Below are 18,140 nucleotides of genomic sequence, written 5' to 3'. Positions count from 1 at the left end.
GATAAGCTTGAAATCCAGCTCTTTCTGCTGTAACATCCTACTGAGTCCAGGGCTTCCTTCCGCACGTGAGTGCCCAGGTGTCAGGCGGTGCTTATTTATTTCTCATCGGGCCACACCCGTCGACGGGTGGACACCCACAGGCCATATGTAAGACCATATAAATAGAAAGGATATGCACACCCTCATACGACAAGATGTTTGCTGAACTGTGTATTGAAACTGTAAATTTGACAAGATGATATAGATGTAGAAGCAACCTGTACAATGTGCGTACATGGGTATCAAAAGGGAATGACTAGAGCTTGGCCTCCGTTCCAATTGCATTCCGGCGCATTTGCCGTGACGACACGTCGGCAGGCGCCGGAGCTGCGGCATTTTGGAACAGTTTCCGCCCAACAAGATCAGACATGGTAAGAACGCGCGAAGAAACAGTTGCACCGTCCCGACGGTTTTTGCTGTGAATCGGTTAGTATATTGGCTGACGTATTGTGAATTAAAATGGACCCACCCTTCGCGACGGGACTGTGCAATTAATTCGACAAAGTCCCACAGCCGACCGCCATCTAGAACCTTCCCAGTACTTTTGTCACGCTGGGGTGCCCATTCAGGAGCCAGCCTGAGAGACGGACCGGCACGCGATCCTTTGTTCTTGGCAACCAAAATGATACCTTCTTCTTCAAATCGTTGATAAGAATTCTTGAGGGTCTCCTTGTTGACTGCCTCGAAGTAAGAGAGGTCACCTTGGTGATATAGCGTTTTACCGAGCTGCGAACGTGAATATTAATGAAATAGTCAATATAGCCCGGGGAGACAAAACTCACGACTTGAGCACTATCTTGCGCTTTCTTCGAATCGATCCAGACCTCATTCGGACTGTCGAGAGGTGGCGTCAGCCCAATAAGGGACACAGCGCCAAGCCAAGAGGCCTCGATGAAAGGCCAGATCAAGAAGCAGTAGAAGTCATAGTTTTCGCGACCACATAATCGCTCAGACTCGCTCAATTCAACGTAAAGAGGTGTGGTGGACTCATCACGGGTGATTTTGATCACATCATCCTTCTCCAGCCCACGCAAAGTTTTATCGAAATTGTTAGCCAAGCCTTCAGGAGGGAAAATGAATTCACCGCGGAAAAGCTGAGACAAGAATGAGACTTGTTTCTTCAAATCCTCGTAGGTGATTCTTTGATTAGCGGGCCCTCCACCTTGCTTGATCTTTGTGTACATAGCCACAGAAACCAGCGCTTCAGTGATGAAAAGGTGGATGAGCATGTTACGGTAGAATGAAAGTTGGAAACGATCCACCGCATAGTATGTTGGCTCGACTAGACCCGAAATCTCACCAACGAGTTTGGGCCCTAGGACCTCTAGCGCACGGTCAACCACCGTCTCCGTTGGCGAGCGATAGAAGTGTGCGACCCTGCCACCTTTGGCTCGCACCCGCTCGCAAAGCCAGTCCAATCGGCGGACTAATTCAGCTTTTCCGACTCCGCGGCCGCGTAAGGTCAAGAGGACGGTTCCCACAAGGGCGGTTGGCATCATAACAGACACGTCGTTGATATCGGACAGAACCCGATAACCGAATGTTCTTAGAATGCGGCCTCGATCACTATAGCTAAGTTTATTATTGATGTCGGTGCTGGGGCGATCCAGTCGGGTGAGCTGCTGGCCAATGAAGTCTCGGAGACTCCATGGCTCGTGGAAACGAACATCAACTCGGCCTAGCTTCAGGGACAAAACTGAGGATGACGAAATGAAATCAGCCAAGTTCTCCTTTGCCTTCGGTTGGCCAAGAAGTTCGCTGATGTATGACCTAGAGAATGTGTCAATGTTAAAGTTCATAAAAAGTGTTAGAGTGCCAGCGGGGCTTCATACTCAGTCTCAATGACCTTGTCGTACTGGGTGCTGACAGGACAGATGATGAGATCTTCAACCCGACCTGATAGTAGACTATCCATGATGAAGCTCAAGATTCCAAACTTAGGTGAAAGCAGTTTTCCAGTTCTGGAGCGACCACCTTCAATGAAGCATTGGAAGTTGAAGCCCTGTTGAAGGAGGGTATCGATATAAGCTTGTACGACAGTATTGTACAAGGGATCGTTCCCAAAGCTGCGTCGAATCCACATAGCGCCTACATACTGGTTAGTAATAGCTCAAAGCTAATAGAAAATTGTCTTGCAACCGACCTGCGTGTTGTAAGAAAGAGCCCAGCAAAGGGATATTGAGATTGTCACCCGCAACGATGACCGGCAGAGAAATGCCTAGACGGTAACAAATAAGTTGCAGGGAGACGTAATCCACGTGGGACTTGTGACAAGGCAAGAAAACAATCGACTGCTTCTTCTTGGCAGCAGTTTCGGCTACAGATCTTATACGCAAGACTTCCTCGCTGGATACGTGAATTCCTAAGGTGGAGGTCGTTTAGCATTCGCTCATGATAGATGTATAGCAAAGGAAATTTACCTTGATGGTAAGCACGAGTCAAGAGCTGCGTGCACATATAATAAGCACCTCGAATAAACCGTTTGCTTTCCATCTTGCAAATCATATTTTCCATCATTGTGTCCACGACTTCCCGAAGATTGCCTTCAATCTCAGTCCGGCGACGGGCCCGTTTGTCGTCTAGAGTTAAGCCTTCATTGATTGCCAGCAACCCTTCTTTCTCTTCCACCGCGAGTCGGCGATTGGCCAATTCAGTGACCTTGTTTTGCAGGAGCAGGCTGCCCAATATGGAAGTCTTCATCCTTTCCGAGAAGCCAGAATAGAAGATCGGCTGGCCGATGGGTTCATCATATGCACGCCACCCCGTGCCAGACATATACAGGCTCACTTCTCGGAGAAAGTCCAAGGGGTTCTCGCGAAATCGCACCATATGGCGAACAAGGTTGCGTTCGGTAATTTGTTGCTCATTTTCAGCTTCCGGACCGCCAGTGAAGCCAGATGGATGGATTGTCAGCTGTGAGCTGACGATTTCCAGATCTGGCGCCGAGTGGTCATCGGCTATTGCCGACGTGGGCGACTTGGGGGCCGGCATTTTATAGGGGGAGGGGGGTCGGAAGGGCGAGAACGGTTAGACTTCAGCTCAACTCACACGAGGGCGCGGTTAGGTCCATGGAAGAAAAGAGGAGAAATCGAATGGGAAGCTCGAAAGAGAGGAGGTGCGGGACCAAATCATAGCTTGAAACCCCAAGCTCTTAAGCGGGTGATCGCCCCCCGGATGCTTTTCGGACTTCCCCAGGATTAAACCGAGGCAGGTCACGTGTGGACTCAGGTATGCCTGTAGCTCTCATCCCACTCTGCCTATCTAACCTCTGCATATTCGATTGACCTTATTCATTATCCTCACAATGTCTCGTTTGGTCAGCGGAGCGAGATCGCTTTCGAGTATGTCTCTTTCATTGGAAATTATAGCTCCTGATAAGCTCACTTTATCCTAGCGACGGCTTCATCCCTCTTTGCCGACGCGACCGCAGCTTCGCAATCTGTTCGCCAACCATCCAGTTTTCAAGTGTTCCGCGATGTTCCCTCACTCCGGGGACTCCGACGCCAATTGTACCAGAATGACCGCACTGTAGGCTTCGTTCCTACCATGGGCGCACTTCATGAGGGTCATCTCTCCCTAATTCGACAAGCTGCTCGCGAGAACACAGACATCTTTGTTAGCATCTTCGTCAATCCCACACAATTTGGAGTCACGGAAGATTTGTCTAGCTATCCCCGTACCTGGGATACAGATGTTGAGAAATTGGAAAAGCTGAATGAGGAGCTCGAACGGTTGGGAGAGAATAGTGCAAGTGCCGGGCGCATCACTGCCATTTTCGCACCGACTTCGAAGGTCATGTACCCTAGTCTGCCCCCTTCCTCGGAGATTAATGGGGATGGCTCGTTTGTCACAATCACCCCGTTGTCCACTAAACTGGAGGGAGCTTCTCGTCCGGTATTCTTCCGGGGCGTGGCGACAGTCTGCATGAAGCTCTTCAACATCACAACCCCCGACCGTGTCTACTTTGGCCAGAAGGATGTGCAGCAGACCGTGGTCATCAAGCGCATGGTAGAGGATTTCCATGTTGGCACCGAAGTGCGAATTATTGAGACTACCCGTGAACATGATGGCCTGGCGCTGAGCTCCCGGAACGTCTACCTGGGCGACCGGAGACGAAGCGTCGGACTCACCATCTACAAGGCACTGAAAGCCGCCCAAGAAGTATACCTGGCCGGCAATAACAACCGGGCAGATATCCTCGGGGCCGCTCGTAATGTGTCAGATCGTGTCCTTGCCGAACAGCAATCCCTTTCGCCATCTGAGAGAGCACTTTACGAAGTCGACTACATTTCTCTTGCCGATCCTGACACTCTTGACGAGCTGGAAATCGTCGACCCGGCCAAGGGTGCGGTGTTGAGTACCGCATTCAAGATGGCACCCCTGGAAGAGTCCAAGCCAGGCGAGGACTGTGGATTGGGCGATGGCAAGGTCCCCGTGCGACTGATTGACAACCTCATTTTGGATCCTCGTGCTTGATACTATATCGAATACTCTGTAATGAACATCTAATACTTTAGCACAGCACGGCTTGCAAACAAACCACTTACATACAATGCTCAAAAGCAAGATAGACTTGAAATTATACAAATATATCTCCATTTACCATTGCAAGTCCAGATGTAAACAAAGTAGGGCAAATCCTTAGGGTGGAGAAAATTTGCCTGAGAGCCTGGAAGTCTTGGCACCGAAAAAAAGTCTCGAAAGCTTTTGGATCGCCGGTCGAACAAAAACCTACACAACTCCCCTCCATTTTCACCGGGGATCTCCATCTTTCAAAATGGCCGACGATGGAATGCTTATGAACTTTACCATTAGTGACACTGTCATCAAGCCTGAAGCCAAGTTCAAAGGAGGAACATGGCGAGACCGACTGACCGCAAAGAAGCGCTCAGCACACCGAGGCTCCGATAAGCAGCCTGGAGATGGCAATGCGTCCGCAGAAGCGCGCAATGCGGCATCGAAGAACCCGAACCAGATTCAACTCGGTACACGGCCCGTGAAAAGACAGAAGACCGAAGACTCGTTCAATCGTCCCAGCGCCCCGCGCTCTGGGGGTGATCGACGACCACAGCATCCACGAGACCCCACCCAGTTTGTTTCCTCGCTCTTCACTAGCAACCCCGAAGCGCGCAATGTCGAAGAACCCAAGGAGGAGAGAGAGGCAGAAGACGCCAAACCGACCAATGCGCCGATGATCGACGGACTGGATACCTTCACGAATTTGGGCCTGTCTCCCAATCTTGCGACTCATCTGCTCACAAAGCTGGAGCTCAAGGCCCCGACGGCTATTCAGACAAGCTCAATTACACAATTGCTAAAGGAGGAAACCGATGCTTTCATCCAAGCTGAAACTGGTTCCGGAAAGACTCTGGCTTATCTCTTGCCGCTGGTACAACGGATTATGGATCTCTCAAAAGCGACGAATGAACATAACGATACCCAGGTCCACCGAGACAGTGGATTGTTCGCTATTATTTTGGCACCCACCCGTGAACTGTGCAAGCAGATCTCCGTCGTGTTGGAGAACATCCTGCGCTGCGCGAACTGGATTGTGTGTGGAACGGTAATTGGAGGAGAAAAGAAAAAGTCAGAGAAGGCACGATTGAGAAAAGGATTAAACATTCTTGTTGCAACACCTGGTCGATTGGTAGATCATCTCGACAACACAGAAGCTTTGGATGTCAGCAATGTGCGGTGGCTCGTTCTCGACGAGGGTGATCGCTTGATGGATATGGGCTTCGAGGAGGAATTGCAAGGCATCGTCAAGAAACTTGACGCTAGACAGCGGCCGAGTCGCGTTCCCGGTGTGCCTACACGGAGAACGACAATTCTGTGTTCTGCAACGCTGAAGATGAATGTCCAAAAGCTGGGAGAAATCAGTTTGAAGGACGCGGTACACATCAAGGCCGACCCGAGCGAAGAGGACAATGAGAAGTCAAATAAGGACGAGGAGGAGTCATTCCGTGTCCCTGCGCAGCTCAAGCAATCATACGCGATTGTTCCAGCTAAGCTACGTTTGGTCTCATTAACAGCCTACTTGAAGAGGACGTTTATGCGAAAGGGATCAGTGATGAAGGCGATTGTTTTCATGTCTTGCGCCGACGTAGTCGATTTCCACTTCGAGCTATTCTCAAGGAATCAAGACCGCGAGCAACAAAGGAAGAGTGACGAAGAACAGAAGGATGACAAAGACGAAACGGAAGAGAAGGACGAAGAAAAGGAAAAACTATCACCACACGGCACCATTGCTCCCGGTAGAGCCTTCTCGACCCCGACGAATCCGGTCCTCTTGCATCGACTGCACGGCTCCCTTCCCCAGGCTGTCCGAACTGCTACCCTTGGCTCTTTCGCTCGCAGTACCGAGGCTTGTGTCATGATCTGTACTGATGTGGCTTCGCGTGGTCTGGATTTGCCCAATGTCGACTTGGTTGTCGAATACGACCCGGCCTTCAGCTCTGATGACCACACTCATCGTATTGGTCGTACTGCTCGTGTAGGACGAGACGGCCGTGCCCTCATCTTCCTCCAGCCTGGCTGCGAGGAGAACTATGTCGAAGTCCTGAAGCGCGGCTACCGCGATGGAGGCAAGGCGCTCACTCGCACTGACGCAAACGAGATTCTCAAGCGTGGCTTTGGCGGCGACAAAAAGAAGAACTGGGAGGAGAAGACAACCGATTGGCAGATGGATGTGGAGCGTTGGGCACTTGATAACCCGAAGTATTTGGAAATGGCTCGACGGGCATACCAATCTCATGTCCGAGCGTACGCTACCCACACCGCAGCTGAACGGAGCATGTTCGACATTAAGGAACTCCACTTGGGTCATCTTGCAAAGGCCTTCGCCCTGCGCGATCGACCAGGTAAAATTAACGTTCCTGGTCTGCGACCTGGACAGGAAGACACCAAGAAGGACTTCAAGGCAGCACGAAACGGTGTTGCAGGCAATAAGAGAAAGGCTGACGAAGCCCCATCTTCCACAAATGTTACGGACGAGGCTGCTCGCAAGATGAGAGCCAAGATGAGAGAGCATATGTCTGGAGCCAACGAGTTCAACTTGGCTTGATCTTTTGCTCTGTGTTCTTCGAAAAAGCATGGTCACATGGTTGTTTTATAGCATTAGCATTTATCTCAGTAGATATCCCATAATGAAATCTTCCCGTCCTTAGACCCAGCCGCTAGCCAATGAGTTTGTTGTACTTTCTGATTCCGCTGTTGCTGCACTGCTGCAAGAGAGTAGCCACGCCCATCGACGGTCGTCGGTCCTGCCGTGCCCTGATCTGCATCTCGAGTTTCTTGTTTTGTAGACCCGGGCAATGAAGACACCAGTGACGAGGTGCTTTCAGTGTCCCCAAACGCTACAGAATAACAACCATCCTTATGCCACTTTAGCACAGCCAGCTCTTTCATGGTTTTGCCCGAGTATACCCGGATCCTGCTGTCCCAGCCAGCAGTAGCGAATACCTTCCCATCGGATCTAATTCGCAGACCCTGTTGGCCCGAATGCTTTGTGTTGACAATCTTCAAGGGAGATTCTTCTTTGTAGCCAGCGGTCGGTATATAACCCGCAGAAGCTAGGCTGGGGATAGGATGCTTGATGACCAGAGCATCCGCAGAAGAAGATATGAAGTATCCGTGAGAGGGGGCGACATCTAAAGAGAGGACCGGCTGGGAATGAGGGCGGCCAGCATACAGCTTGTCCCATTTCAAAGGGATGTTGTTCATATACTCACGCTCAAAGCTAGCCGACTTGAGAGCTCCACGATGAACGAAGACCATCACATGGCCATCTTCATATGCAGAGGCGACGTAGAGATCCCCAGAAGGCGACGCGAAGAGATTTACAGCCATTAACATGCCCGTTTTGATCGATTGATCGGAAGGAATAGTACTGATCCTGCGCTCAGAGGGTAGGTGAAAGATATCGACTCCACCAGAGTCCAAGGCATTGGGTACTGCGAAGAGAGTGTTCTCTGGCTTACCAGATTTGGATGGCACTCCGGGAAGCCCGTCCGAATCCACAAATGTCATTGAGAGTGCACAGAAATTGAGTGCATTCACGGGCAAGGAATGGAGTAACCATGGCTGGGCTTTGGTTCCTGGCTCCGCAGACTCCATCGCATCCACCGGGAGCGTCTTATTGAGGAAAGATTCATCCTCTGGTCTAAGCTTCCACACGCATAGTTTGTGGTCACGGCCATGTCTATTACGGATGTTAGTAAGATAACTGAAAAGGAGGTTGAAACATCATACGTGTAGATTTCCGTTGCACCTTCGCCGATATTAAAGCCTCTTGCCTCTAGAATGGCTCCCTCGTGAGCCTTCCATGCTGTCACAGGGCGTTTGGTGACCAGGTCCCAAACAACGATCCAACCATTGGCGTCACCGGATACAAGCCGTAAATTGTGGCTGTAGATGTGTAGGGCATGAATTGGAGAAGCATGCCCACGAAGAATGTATACTGGGGTAGCTTGAGACTGAGCTTGAACTGATTTGTCCATCTCCAACGACTTGTTCAATGTTGTTGACCAATCGATGTCGAGACCTATACACATTTGATACAGGTAATTTTACCCGGAATATCATCGGACCGTTCTGAGATATTGCGCATTGGAGAATCCATACTCAACATAACTACGGAGTATGGGGTACTTATGTAGTTCCTATATGGCTATTATATTAATATTACTCCGTGTCCCTTATAAGATACGAAGAACAGAGTACGCGCCGTGGCGCGTATTCTGTAACAACTTGAAGTGCGGATCCTCCGACGTAAACGTACCCCGGGCGCCTTGCCTAACGCGCTTTGGGAATGTCTCTCCAGTTTCTCCCATAGTTTTAGTCTGTCCGTCACAATTCTGTATATCGTGCAAGGTAGGCAACTCTTGGACAACGCAGATCCATCGTAGCCATAAGTATCTCGTCCCCTCCCACTCCGCCATCAAGAGTCGTGGTAGATGATGAACGGAGATTCGAAACTATTACATTGCCATGTGAGTGGGTAGAGGATTACCGCCCAGGTGGTTATCATCCAGTCGTTCTCGGCGACGTCTTTAACCACCACTAGTACGAGGTCATCCGGAAGCTTAGCGAAGGCTCCTACTCAACGGTTTAGCTTGCCCGTGACTTAAAGTGTCATTCTCCAGCCGTTCATACTCCGCTTATGGTCTTTGGTGTTGTGTTTGTGGGTTCGATGCAATCAATATTCAGGTCAAATCAGAAAGATCTCAATATCACGTATACTAGGTCCACAGGATGCGACATGAAGATGAGGATGAGGAGAAATTGATGAAGCAATAGTTCGGTAGTATTTATTTCAACCACAATCGGCAATGCCCGCTGCATTGATCAGTCGAGAAATAATCAATTCATATTCATATGGTATAAGCGCCATGGATGTAAAACTAAGCAATGATAATTCATGATTCGTCAAAAGGTTTCAAGGCCTCAAATCATATCAAATGCCCCACCCATAGTGATATGGATTGAGTGGGTGGTGGTGGTGATGCGGTGGCACATAATATCCTTGATATGGGTGATTCTCCAACGAGAAGTCACCCGCGGCCAACAAGGGATTGTGTAGGCTTGAAGATGGGTCCGGGTGATTGGAGGTTGAAAGAGCTTGATCCGATTCATAGAAGTGATTGTGCATCTGGGCTGGTATCATCGTGTGTGGGTGAGCATCAACCCAGCTCCATATTTGTTTGAGATCGTTTTTTATTGATTCTGCATTGCTACCAGTCACTTTAGTGATGGTATCAATGATGCTGAGTACCTCCCCTTGGGCTTCTCGTGTATCTAAACACTCTGCGGCGAGTATAAGAAAGTGCAGGGATATTTCGGCCACACCACTGTTCAACTAGTCAGAAAGAGAGTTCTGTAATTCTGGTCATGATTGTGTACTAACCGGTCTGTGGTGTGGGCAACAAGGCCACAGATTTCGTGCGCATGGCTACGTTGCATTTTCCGCATATCCTCATCAAACTCTGACTGGAAAAAGTGTGTTTTAGACAGCAGAATACGACTGGCATGGTAGAATAATCGAGAAACAATGGCAGATCGGTTGGCAAGCCTGAAAATGTGAGTAATTGAACTGTTGGAGCGCGGGTAATTGAGAACACACCAAACTTCAGGAAAGGCCGAGTTGGAACTTGTTTGCCATGGCTGCAAATTCCCAAGGGGTACAAGGGATCGAGGAATAGATTTCACCCATTGCTCACACCACCTATTATGAATAATCCATTCATGATCGTGTTGAATGGCCCGCGTTGCGTCATCACCTAAACCGTGAGATGAGCGCAAAGATGCCTGGAAAGCCATGACTTTCGCGAAAATATAAAGTATCCGATGATGCCATATATCTTGATTGCCCCCATCGGCAGCCTGTGGATCATCCATCTCCATGTTAATCCCCCAGATGTCTGGATCCCAGGACAATGCCCAATTATATCGCATACAATTCAGAAGTTCTGCACTAATGCTGATCCTGAAACATGCTCCCCCTAGCCCGGGGGTTTTGGCAGACCAGCCACATTCTCTGATCAAAGCTCGGGATCCTGCGCGGTGATCTCCATGGTGCCTTGATGAGGTTGGCATGGTTTCGGAGAAGCCGAGGGCAAGGGCTGCCGCTGCACAGAGAACAGAGTCACGGTTAGGATCATGCATTGCATTCAGGAGATCCCGAGTAGCCTCGTCATAATAATGTATCGCCTTTTCCTCCGCATAAGAAGGGTCTATAAAACAGATATGCCTAGCACCACACGCGAGAAATGCCTTTAGCAATATGGGCTCGCCAATGGCAAAACCTGGAAGAATCTGGGAAAACTACGCTTTGTGAGCAAACTGTTAGGACAAAGAGTGAGAACTTTTACCCACATGGTTCATTTCATCCATTATATCCATCCGAGGACCAACTTCTTTCGTGAATGTCCTGAGAAGAGAAACTTGCTCCGGGTCAGTAAGAAAAGGATGGTATTCATGTTTCCCAGCAAGTTTCTGTGCGAAATGAGACGTTCCGTGCGGGAGAAGTTCATCTCCTGGTACTAAGTGAGACTGGTTCCAAGTATCTGTTCCAACAAAATCTGCCACATTTGGATGTGGGACATCAAAGCTCAACGGGTCAAACGAATGCGCCACCGATTGGAAGAGATTTGTCAGATCATCCCCGATAACGCCAAAGTCATCGTGTGGTTCTCGTTGCTCTTGAACAGGACTCTCCGGTTGGATAGGCGGGTATATCTCGAAGCCTCCCACATATAGAGACGCAATCAATCGCGAGTCATCTTTAAATGTTACCTTCGATCCGTGAGGCCGAGCAACGATATGTGGAGGCGCCACAGTTTGAGTATCGATGAAATTGAGTCGGACACCCCGCCGACAGACGCGATCCGATTTGCGACAGTTGAGACATCGTCCTACGGCTTCGTCGCATTTCAAATGCCTTTGGCGACAAGTGAGGCAGCCAGTGCGTACTCTTCTAGCTTTGGTATCTGGGGCATCTGTGGATTTCTTGCGACTAGAGCGAGGGCGGGGTGTGCTTTGTGAATCGCTTCCTTGGCTTTTTGGAGTGGATGTCCTCGTGCTGATGGTGGGCGACTGCGGCTGCTGCTGCGCTACTTTTCGGAGATTCATATTGCCCCGGTAAATTGCGAGCTGCGAGAACTCGGCTTTATAACGTAACTATGTTTCTAGTCCCCGGCGCCAAGTGGAGTCCCAATCGATAGTCGTTGCCCGAATAAACAAGATGCCGTTGTAGGTTCTACCCAGATGGCCATGTTCGTTGACCGCTGCGATTGGTTTCAAAATAGTATCCAGCTAGAGAAAAGAGGACTGCGATTGTCTTTGGGATTGGTATTCAAGTGGAGCTTCGAATCCAACCAGGCGGGACAGAAGGGGCAGGAAAGAAGGGATCGGCGAATAATTCTAGGGGGCGAAATGAGGTCAGCTGAGGATTATCATCCGAACCATATGAATATGCTCACCATGTAGCCCCTTGCTTAGCCACACAGACGTCTCGAAGTAGCGGAGAAGTGGATGGATGTTAAGTTAGAGATCGAGTCAAGAAAAAAATGTGGGTCATGTTTGCCAAGATCGCCGAGGTTAACCCGTTGACAACCTTCGTAATGGCCAAGGTGTATACTCCGTAGTATATGCATATTTACATCGTGACAAGTAGATACAGTGAAGCTCAAGTACCTAAGTATTCTTATACATGTTCTATGAAATAGGCTGACAATTCCAGCCAGCGTATATCCCCCAGTATCCACTGAACTGTCCCTGAGACACCATCTATGCCTTTCTTCCCAATCGCGGTAGCCGGACTCGGCCCAGAAATGTTAGCACAATGACTGCCCAGAAGGCCGCGGATATGAAGGTTAGTTGAAGAGCTGCGCAGTATGATGTAGTGACTGGTTGATTATTAGCAAGGTCAAGGCATGTCGGCACTCCAAAGAAATGAACACACCTTCTTGCCGATGGATTGGGTCCAAGTGGGCAATGCTATCAACAGATTTGCGGACAAGTGTAATAATGTGATCCTTCTCAGGACCTGTGACTTTGTTGTTGAGGTGATATATGAGGCTATTCTGGAAGATCCAGCTGCTGACAGCCACACCCATCACGGCACCCAGGCTTCTCCACAAGCCAAGAGTGGTTGTTGCGACTGCCTGATCTTTTTTCTCACTAGTTGCAAGAATGGAGACCATCAGACTGGGAAATGCGAAGCCCTGACCTAGACTGGAGAATGCGATGCAGACCATAGAGAGTGGCTGAGAGGTGTCAATGCCCATTGTTGCAGGCGCACATCCACCTATCAGCATGCAGCATACACCTATCATGACGAAAGGTTTGAGACGCCTGGTCCAGTTGATCATGAACCCGGTGCCCACACTAGAGATAGTGACAGCTATGGAGGATGCCACAAGGCGTAGACCAGAAGCAGTTGGGCTGGTCAACTTGACGGCCTGAAAATACAACGGAGCGTTGAACAACACGGTGTGTATAGACACAGCGGCAAAGAAATTGCCAAAGATAATACTGGCCCGAGGATCCTTTGTCATGAGCTCAATTGGTAGCACGGGTCGTGGGACGTGCAGCTCATAGCGCACCAAGATAACTGCTAGGACTAACGATGAAACCAGGGAGATGACAATGAGTGGATGGCTCCAAGGATACACATTCCCTCCAAAGTTCAGACCCATGATCAACAGAGTCACACACATAATCAAGATGATTGATCCCATTATATCGATACTCCGGACCAACTGCCAGACCTTCAAGCGCTCCATTCCAGTTTGTTTAATGCCGAGGTCTGCCGGGACTGTCCAAGCAGCTGCGATGAAGTAAACAAAAATGAAAGGCAACTGGATGAGAAATGCACCCCGCCAGCCGATATGATCACACAGGTAACCTCCAAAGGCAAGGCCGAGACTACTGCCGGTGCCGAGACACAGGTTGATGTATGACTGGTAGACCCCGCGGTACTCGAGGTGTACCAAATCACTGGAGATAATCTGGCCGATGGAGAAGATACCACCTGCACCAAGTCCACACAGCGCGCGAGCAGCGATAAAAGTGCCGATATTCTGCGCCAAGCCACAACCTGCAGTGGTGATGAAGAACATTGCAATAGAGAAAAGATACACAGGTTTCCGGCCGAATGCGTCGGAAATGCGTCCAAAGAGGGGCATAAATGCAGTTGATGTCAACAAGAAGGCTGTTGATAGCCAAGAGGCCGAGTTGGCTGCTTTGAAGTAGGAAGTGATGACTGGATGGCTGGAAGCCATGAGGGTCGAGTCAAAAAAGCCGATCATGTAGCCCATCATTATGCCGCTGAAGATAACCCAGAACCTCGTCGGAGAGATGTCAATGAACCTCGAGGCATAATCATTTTCATGGTTTGAAATTATCGACTCTTGGTTGGGAGAACCAGCCCTAGAAGCTGGCTTGGCATGGGCTTCTCCGAATGCAGAGCTTGCACTGGATAGACAGCGAACGGCGATTTCCTCTCCCGTATAGTTGGATGAGCAGGCTGATTCAACATCAGTTGCGGAGTATGAGACTTCATGGTGACTCGTCTGCTGGGCGGAATCATTGCGCAGGAGTGGGGTGGCCTCAGAGGGGCAAGAATTAACAGATTGCCCCTCGTTGTCGTTACTGGGCATGTTTTAAAAAGAAGCCTCAGAAAAACAAATGCATAAAGATATGTTATTTCATGAGAACAAAGCTAACGAAGATTCTGCAAGCACGAAAAGTGAGTCCAACAAACGCCATCAACCCCACTCATCGGCTTTGAAAGCAGTGGTGACACACAACAGAAGGACCCGAGCCAAGGAAAATGGGATCTTTATATCAAGGCTAGTGCTGCAAGATCCCCAATATGACACAGCATCAATTGCCGGATAAAAAAGTGCAGTACAAAAATCCATTTTTGACGTATCGGGAATAGTGTCTGTCAGCGGGTCCAAGGGTTCCGAGGTCCGATCTCGGGATCCGATAAGAGATAACGATTACTCCGTGTTATGTATGGCCTCTCAGGGCTTTGCAACTGACTCATTTTAAGTATATTTTGAAACATTATTTTATAACTGTGTTACACTATCTACCGAAATCCCAATGCATCCCCCGCTCCGCATAGCCGTGTTAGAATGCGACACCCCGCTTGAGAAAATCAACCGCCGTTATAATGGATATGGCGGGGTATTCCGCGTTCTCCTCAATGCTAGCGCCAAAGCCTTGAACCAGCCCGAAAGACTCGACCCAGAATCAGGTCTAGAAATTACGGCTTGGGATATAGTCAATGACGATAAATACCCGAAACTAGAAGATGTCGATGCCGTGCTTCTAACCGGATCAAGTGCGTGTTGACCCGGTCAAAACATTGGATGCACATACTAACCATAGTGACTCTAAAACAGGACACAACTCCTTCGAAGATGTACCCTGGATAAACCGCCTCGTCGAATTTACCCAAGAAGTCCTTGCGCAGGATCGCGTCCGCCTGCTTGGAATCTGCTTCGGACACCAAATCGTTGGCCGCGCATTAAATGTCAAGGTCGGACGAAGCGACCAAGGTTGGGAGATTGCCGTGTGTGATATGGATTTAACCAATGAGGGTAAAGAATTGTTCGGCCGTGATAAGATCGTGAGTTCCCTGCGGCTGCGGCTGCGCCTTGGGTAACAATAAGCTACATACCCATACGCCCAAATACGTGGATTGCAGACAGCTGACCTAATTTCCCTCGCCGCAAATAGCGCATTCAGCAAATGCACCAGGATATTGTCTTCGATTATCCTCCGAACGTGATTCCTCTGGGCTCATCCCCGCGCTGTGCTGTGCAGGGTATGTATGCGCCACGCCGCTTTATCACCGTCCAGGGCCATCCTGAATTCACGGGGGACATTGTCACGGAGATTGTCCAGAGTCGGGCTGAGAAGGGCGTTTTCAAGGAGGACCAGGCTCAAGATGCTTTGAGCAGAGCTAATAATGAACATGATGGTGTCGCTATTGGGGTGGCGTTCCTGAAGTTCCTACTGGAGGGCTGAAAGCAGGAACACACCCCCGATGCGACACAACCGAACTGCATTAGATTTGATGCCTGGCTGGCTTCAGGTTCTGGCGAGTACTGTTTCGTGCTCTTTTAGACTAGTATCGAATAAATCATGTACAAAGACGCACTGCAAGATTCTAAGGTTTGACAAGCTCATTAGGGAATGAGGATTTCTCGATACCCATCGACTAGGAATAAATGCTACTTGGCACCGACAAGTGGTTGGTGCTGTTACATAGACTGTAGCCTCCAGCCTTATTCACTGAGGAACCGGGAGACTACGGAATGAGTACGACTTGACAGTCCAGCCAAAATGTGGGTGTGACGTTAGAATCTATATTAAAATTCACGCCAAACAGAGCTGTAACACCAGCACACCACCAATGCTAGATCATGGGCTAAGGCCCAGACTAGAACAATGGAGCCAAAAAAAAGGAAAAGCTAAGGACTCTATGTAAAAGAGTGGGGAGAAAGAAAAACTGGTATTATTGTAAGCAAGGTCATTGAGAATTGCTCCAGGCAAAGTCATTGAGGATTGCTCCAGGCAATATCCTCATGCGAGTTCATAATCAGACAAAACGCCCCCTTCCGCAAGCCCCGCAGGGCGATGCAACATGCAAACCCAAACCAATCGCTTCATCCATCACTAACGCCTTATTTTTTTTCGACGCAACAGAAAGCGCTAAAGATACTCAAATGTCAAGCTGTAGACTGGAGACAAGCAAGAAACAGATAAATCAGTTCGGTCGCTGGCGGGAAAGTCGTCCACTTCTACGACATTTCTTTCCGTCCACGTCCGATTGTTCCGGGGCGGTGTTACCCTGAAGAGAGGGGGCTGTGGCCTGACCATCTTCTGCGTCGGAGTTCACCTATTTAGCGGAAAGTTAGCATATATTCCTTCTGAGAAAGAAAAGAAACTGTGGGCTGGAGAACTCACGCGAAGATTCAAAGAGACAACCTCGTCGTGTTCATCTCTAAATGAGATACCAACACCCAAGGTAAGATTGGAAACGAGACGTTTCTTAGGTCGGGTGCGTCGTGCGGGACGAGGGTCTTCGGAATCGTCACTGTCCTCTGCAGACCGCTTGCTACCCGTACTGAATGGGGAAGAAGATCGCGATGCCTGCAAGCTTGGTTTGATTGGAATTCCGGGAGCAGCTTTCTTGTCAGATGGGACGTCCGTCTTCTCATCTAACAGCGCGGCAAACGCGCGGTCGATGTCTCCACGACATTTCTTGAGCATAGCTACAATAGTCTCCCGGTCATATCGGCCCCCCAACCCCTCTTGGATGGATTTGATATCCCAAGGGGGATAGAGGTCAACAGCAAGGCCATCATCGTTGGTGTGACTATTAACGGCCTTTTCTTCCGCTGAAGTGAATTTCTTATTGTTGGTGCCTGTTTTGGAGTCTGGAACGACCACAGGCTTGATTTCCTCCTTGGCCCGTTGAACAGGCTTGATTTCCTTCTTGGCCCGTTGAACAGGCTTGATTTCCTCCTTGGCCCGTTGAACAGGCTTGATTTCCTTCTTGACCCGTTGAACAGGCTTGATTTCCTCCTTGGCCCGTTGAACAGGCTTGATTTGCTCCTTGACCCGTTGAACAGGCTTCAACTTGGTAAGAAGTCCTTCATGCTCGCCATTGAGTTTTCTCACTGAAGAATAGTGTTTGAAATCCTGTGATCGTCAGTGGGGCTCTATTATAAGCACAGCGAGACACTTACATGGAATGCCACGTGCAGAACATCCCGAGGTTGATTCGGGGGGGCATTAACATCTCGAAAGAGTGAAACACCTGACATGGTGTATACGTTCAAGTCAACCTTGAAGACCTGACAGAATGCCTGGAGATGCTCGGAGCTGCCCCATTTCCGGTCCATGCGGGTTGTGGCAATCATTTCATCGAACTTTTGTTCCATCTCCTCCTGTGTGGGAGGAAAGACCTCGGCAGAGGGAGTAGCATACGCAGATGCAGCCCCACGTTTAGGCCGACGCCGCTCCCCACCTGCAGCAACTACAAATTGCATAAAATAGTCTTTGTTGGAAGCCATGTGATTGGCTAGAATCTGGCGGATTTCGTGTGCATGGTGGGTGTCGCCGTACAGTTGGTCGGAGAGGGAATAAAAAAGACAATTGCCTGGGATTGGACGCGTCAGAATGGGTAAAACGATGTGATGCAGCTTCAAAATATGCTAATGGAGCTCATAAATCATGCAGCAGGTGTAATTAGCTTACCGTCACCTTTGGTGGGGAATGCAAAAAGGCCTCTTTCTTCTAGAGAGGGCATGTCCAAGCTCTGGCTTTGGACGGGTTTGGGTTTGAAAATTTGCTTCTGCAATGGGCGAGGCATGGTTGCTGTGGAAGAGATTGGAGAAATAGGAATCGGAGGAAGAGATGCATCTAAAAATGCAGACACCTCGAGAGTGGGATCGTTAGAATCAGAGCCCGTAAGTATGGGCACAATTCTGCCACCATTGATGAGGTGTGACATATTGAATGGAAGACTCGACTAAATGCCGGCATTTATGGGAGTGTAGACCAATTGATATGAAGAATAA

At 49.3% G+C, this 18,140-nt stretch overlaps 7 protein-coding genes across 7 annotated transcripts; 3 read left to right on the top strand and 4 right to left on the bottom strand.

The window, feature by feature from the left end:
• Positions 1-295: 295 nt before the first annotated feature.
• On the bottom strand, positions 296-3,030 carry PGRI_014290 (lysophospholipid acyltransferase family protein; the record flags this gene model as incomplete). Its single annotated transcript, XM_040789142.1, has 6 exons — positions 296-455; positions 509-765; positions 822-1,809; positions 1,872-2,127; positions 2,183-2,401; positions 2,460-3,030. The coding sequence occupies 6 exons, from the start codon at positions 3,028-3,030 to the stop codon at positions 296-298; spliced, it is 2,451 nt and encodes an 816-aa protein (XP_040646095.1).
• Positions 3,031-3,343: 313 nt separating this feature from the next.
• PGRI_014280 (pantoate--beta-alanine ligase PAN6) lies at positions 3,344-4,515 on the top strand (the record flags this gene model as incomplete). The annotated part of the gene is made up of 2 exons (XM_040789141.1): positions 3,344-3,380; positions 3,434-4,515. 2 exons carry the CDS (start codon positions 3,344-3,346, stop codon positions 4,513-4,515), a joined length of 1,119 nt encoding a protein of 372 aa, XP_040646094.1.
• A 301-nt stretch (positions 4,516-4,816) lies between these two features.
• Positions 4,817-7,102, top strand: dbp7 (putative ATP-dependent RNA helicase; the record flags this gene model as incomplete). The annotated part of the gene is made up of 1 exon (XM_040789140.1): positions 4,817-7,102. One exon carries the CDS (start codon positions 4,817-4,819, stop codon positions 7,100-7,102), a length of 2,286 nt encoding a protein of 761 aa, XP_040646093.1.
• A 65-nt stretch (positions 7,103-7,167) lies between these two features.
• Positions 7,168-11,667, bottom strand: PGRI_014260 (uncharacterized protein; the record flags this gene model as incomplete). Its single annotated transcript, XM_040789139.1, has 8 exons — positions 7,168-8,239; positions 8,290-8,581; positions 8,819-8,894; positions 9,050-9,135; positions 9,775-9,887; positions 9,944-10,108; positions 10,160-10,860; positions 10,912-11,667. The coding sequence occupies 8 exons, from the start codon at positions 11,665-11,667 to the stop codon at positions 7,168-7,170; spliced, it is 3,261 nt and encodes a 1,086-aa protein (XP_040646092.1).
• Positions 11,668-12,410: 743 nt separating this feature from the next.
• On the bottom strand, positions 12,411-14,198 carry PGRI_014250 (putative MFS multidrug transporter; the record flags this gene model as incomplete). The annotated part of the gene is made up of 1 exon (XM_040789138.1): positions 12,411-14,198. One exon carries the CDS (start codon positions 14,196-14,198, stop codon positions 12,411-12,413), a length of 1,788 nt encoding a protein of 595 aa, XP_040646091.1.
• Positions 14,199-14,649: 451 nt separating this feature from the next.
• PGRI_014240 (type 1 glutamine amidotransferase) lies at positions 14,650-15,579 on the top strand (the record flags this gene model as incomplete). The annotated part of the gene is made up of 3 exons (XM_040789137.1): positions 14,650-14,890; positions 14,952-15,178; positions 15,289-15,579. 3 exons carry the CDS (start codon positions 14,650-14,652, stop codon positions 15,577-15,579), a joined length of 759 nt encoding a protein of 252 aa, XP_040646090.1.
• Positions 15,580-16,321: 742 nt separating this feature from the next.
• On the bottom strand, positions 16,322-17,633 carry PGRI_014230 (uncharacterized protein; the record flags this gene model as incomplete). Its single annotated transcript, XM_040789136.1, has 3 exons — positions 16,322-16,453; positions 16,522-17,259; positions 17,307-17,633. 3 exons carry the CDS (start codon positions 17,631-17,633, stop codon positions 16,322-16,324), a joined length of 1,197 nt encoding a protein of 398 aa, XP_040646089.1.
• Positions 17,634-18,140: the final 507 nt, after the last annotated feature.

This window comes from Penicillium griseofulvum (genome assembly GCF_001561935.1).
Source record: "Penicillium griseofulvum strain PG3 chromosome Unknown contig_80, whole genome shotgun sequence".
NCBI classification, from domain to species: domain Eukaryota; kingdom Fungi; phylum Ascomycota; class Eurotiomycetes; order Eurotiales; family Aspergillaceae; genus Penicillium; species Penicillium griseofulvum.
Note: the sequence above shows the minus strand (reverse complement) of the source record. Positions and strands in the feature narration are given on the sequence as shown.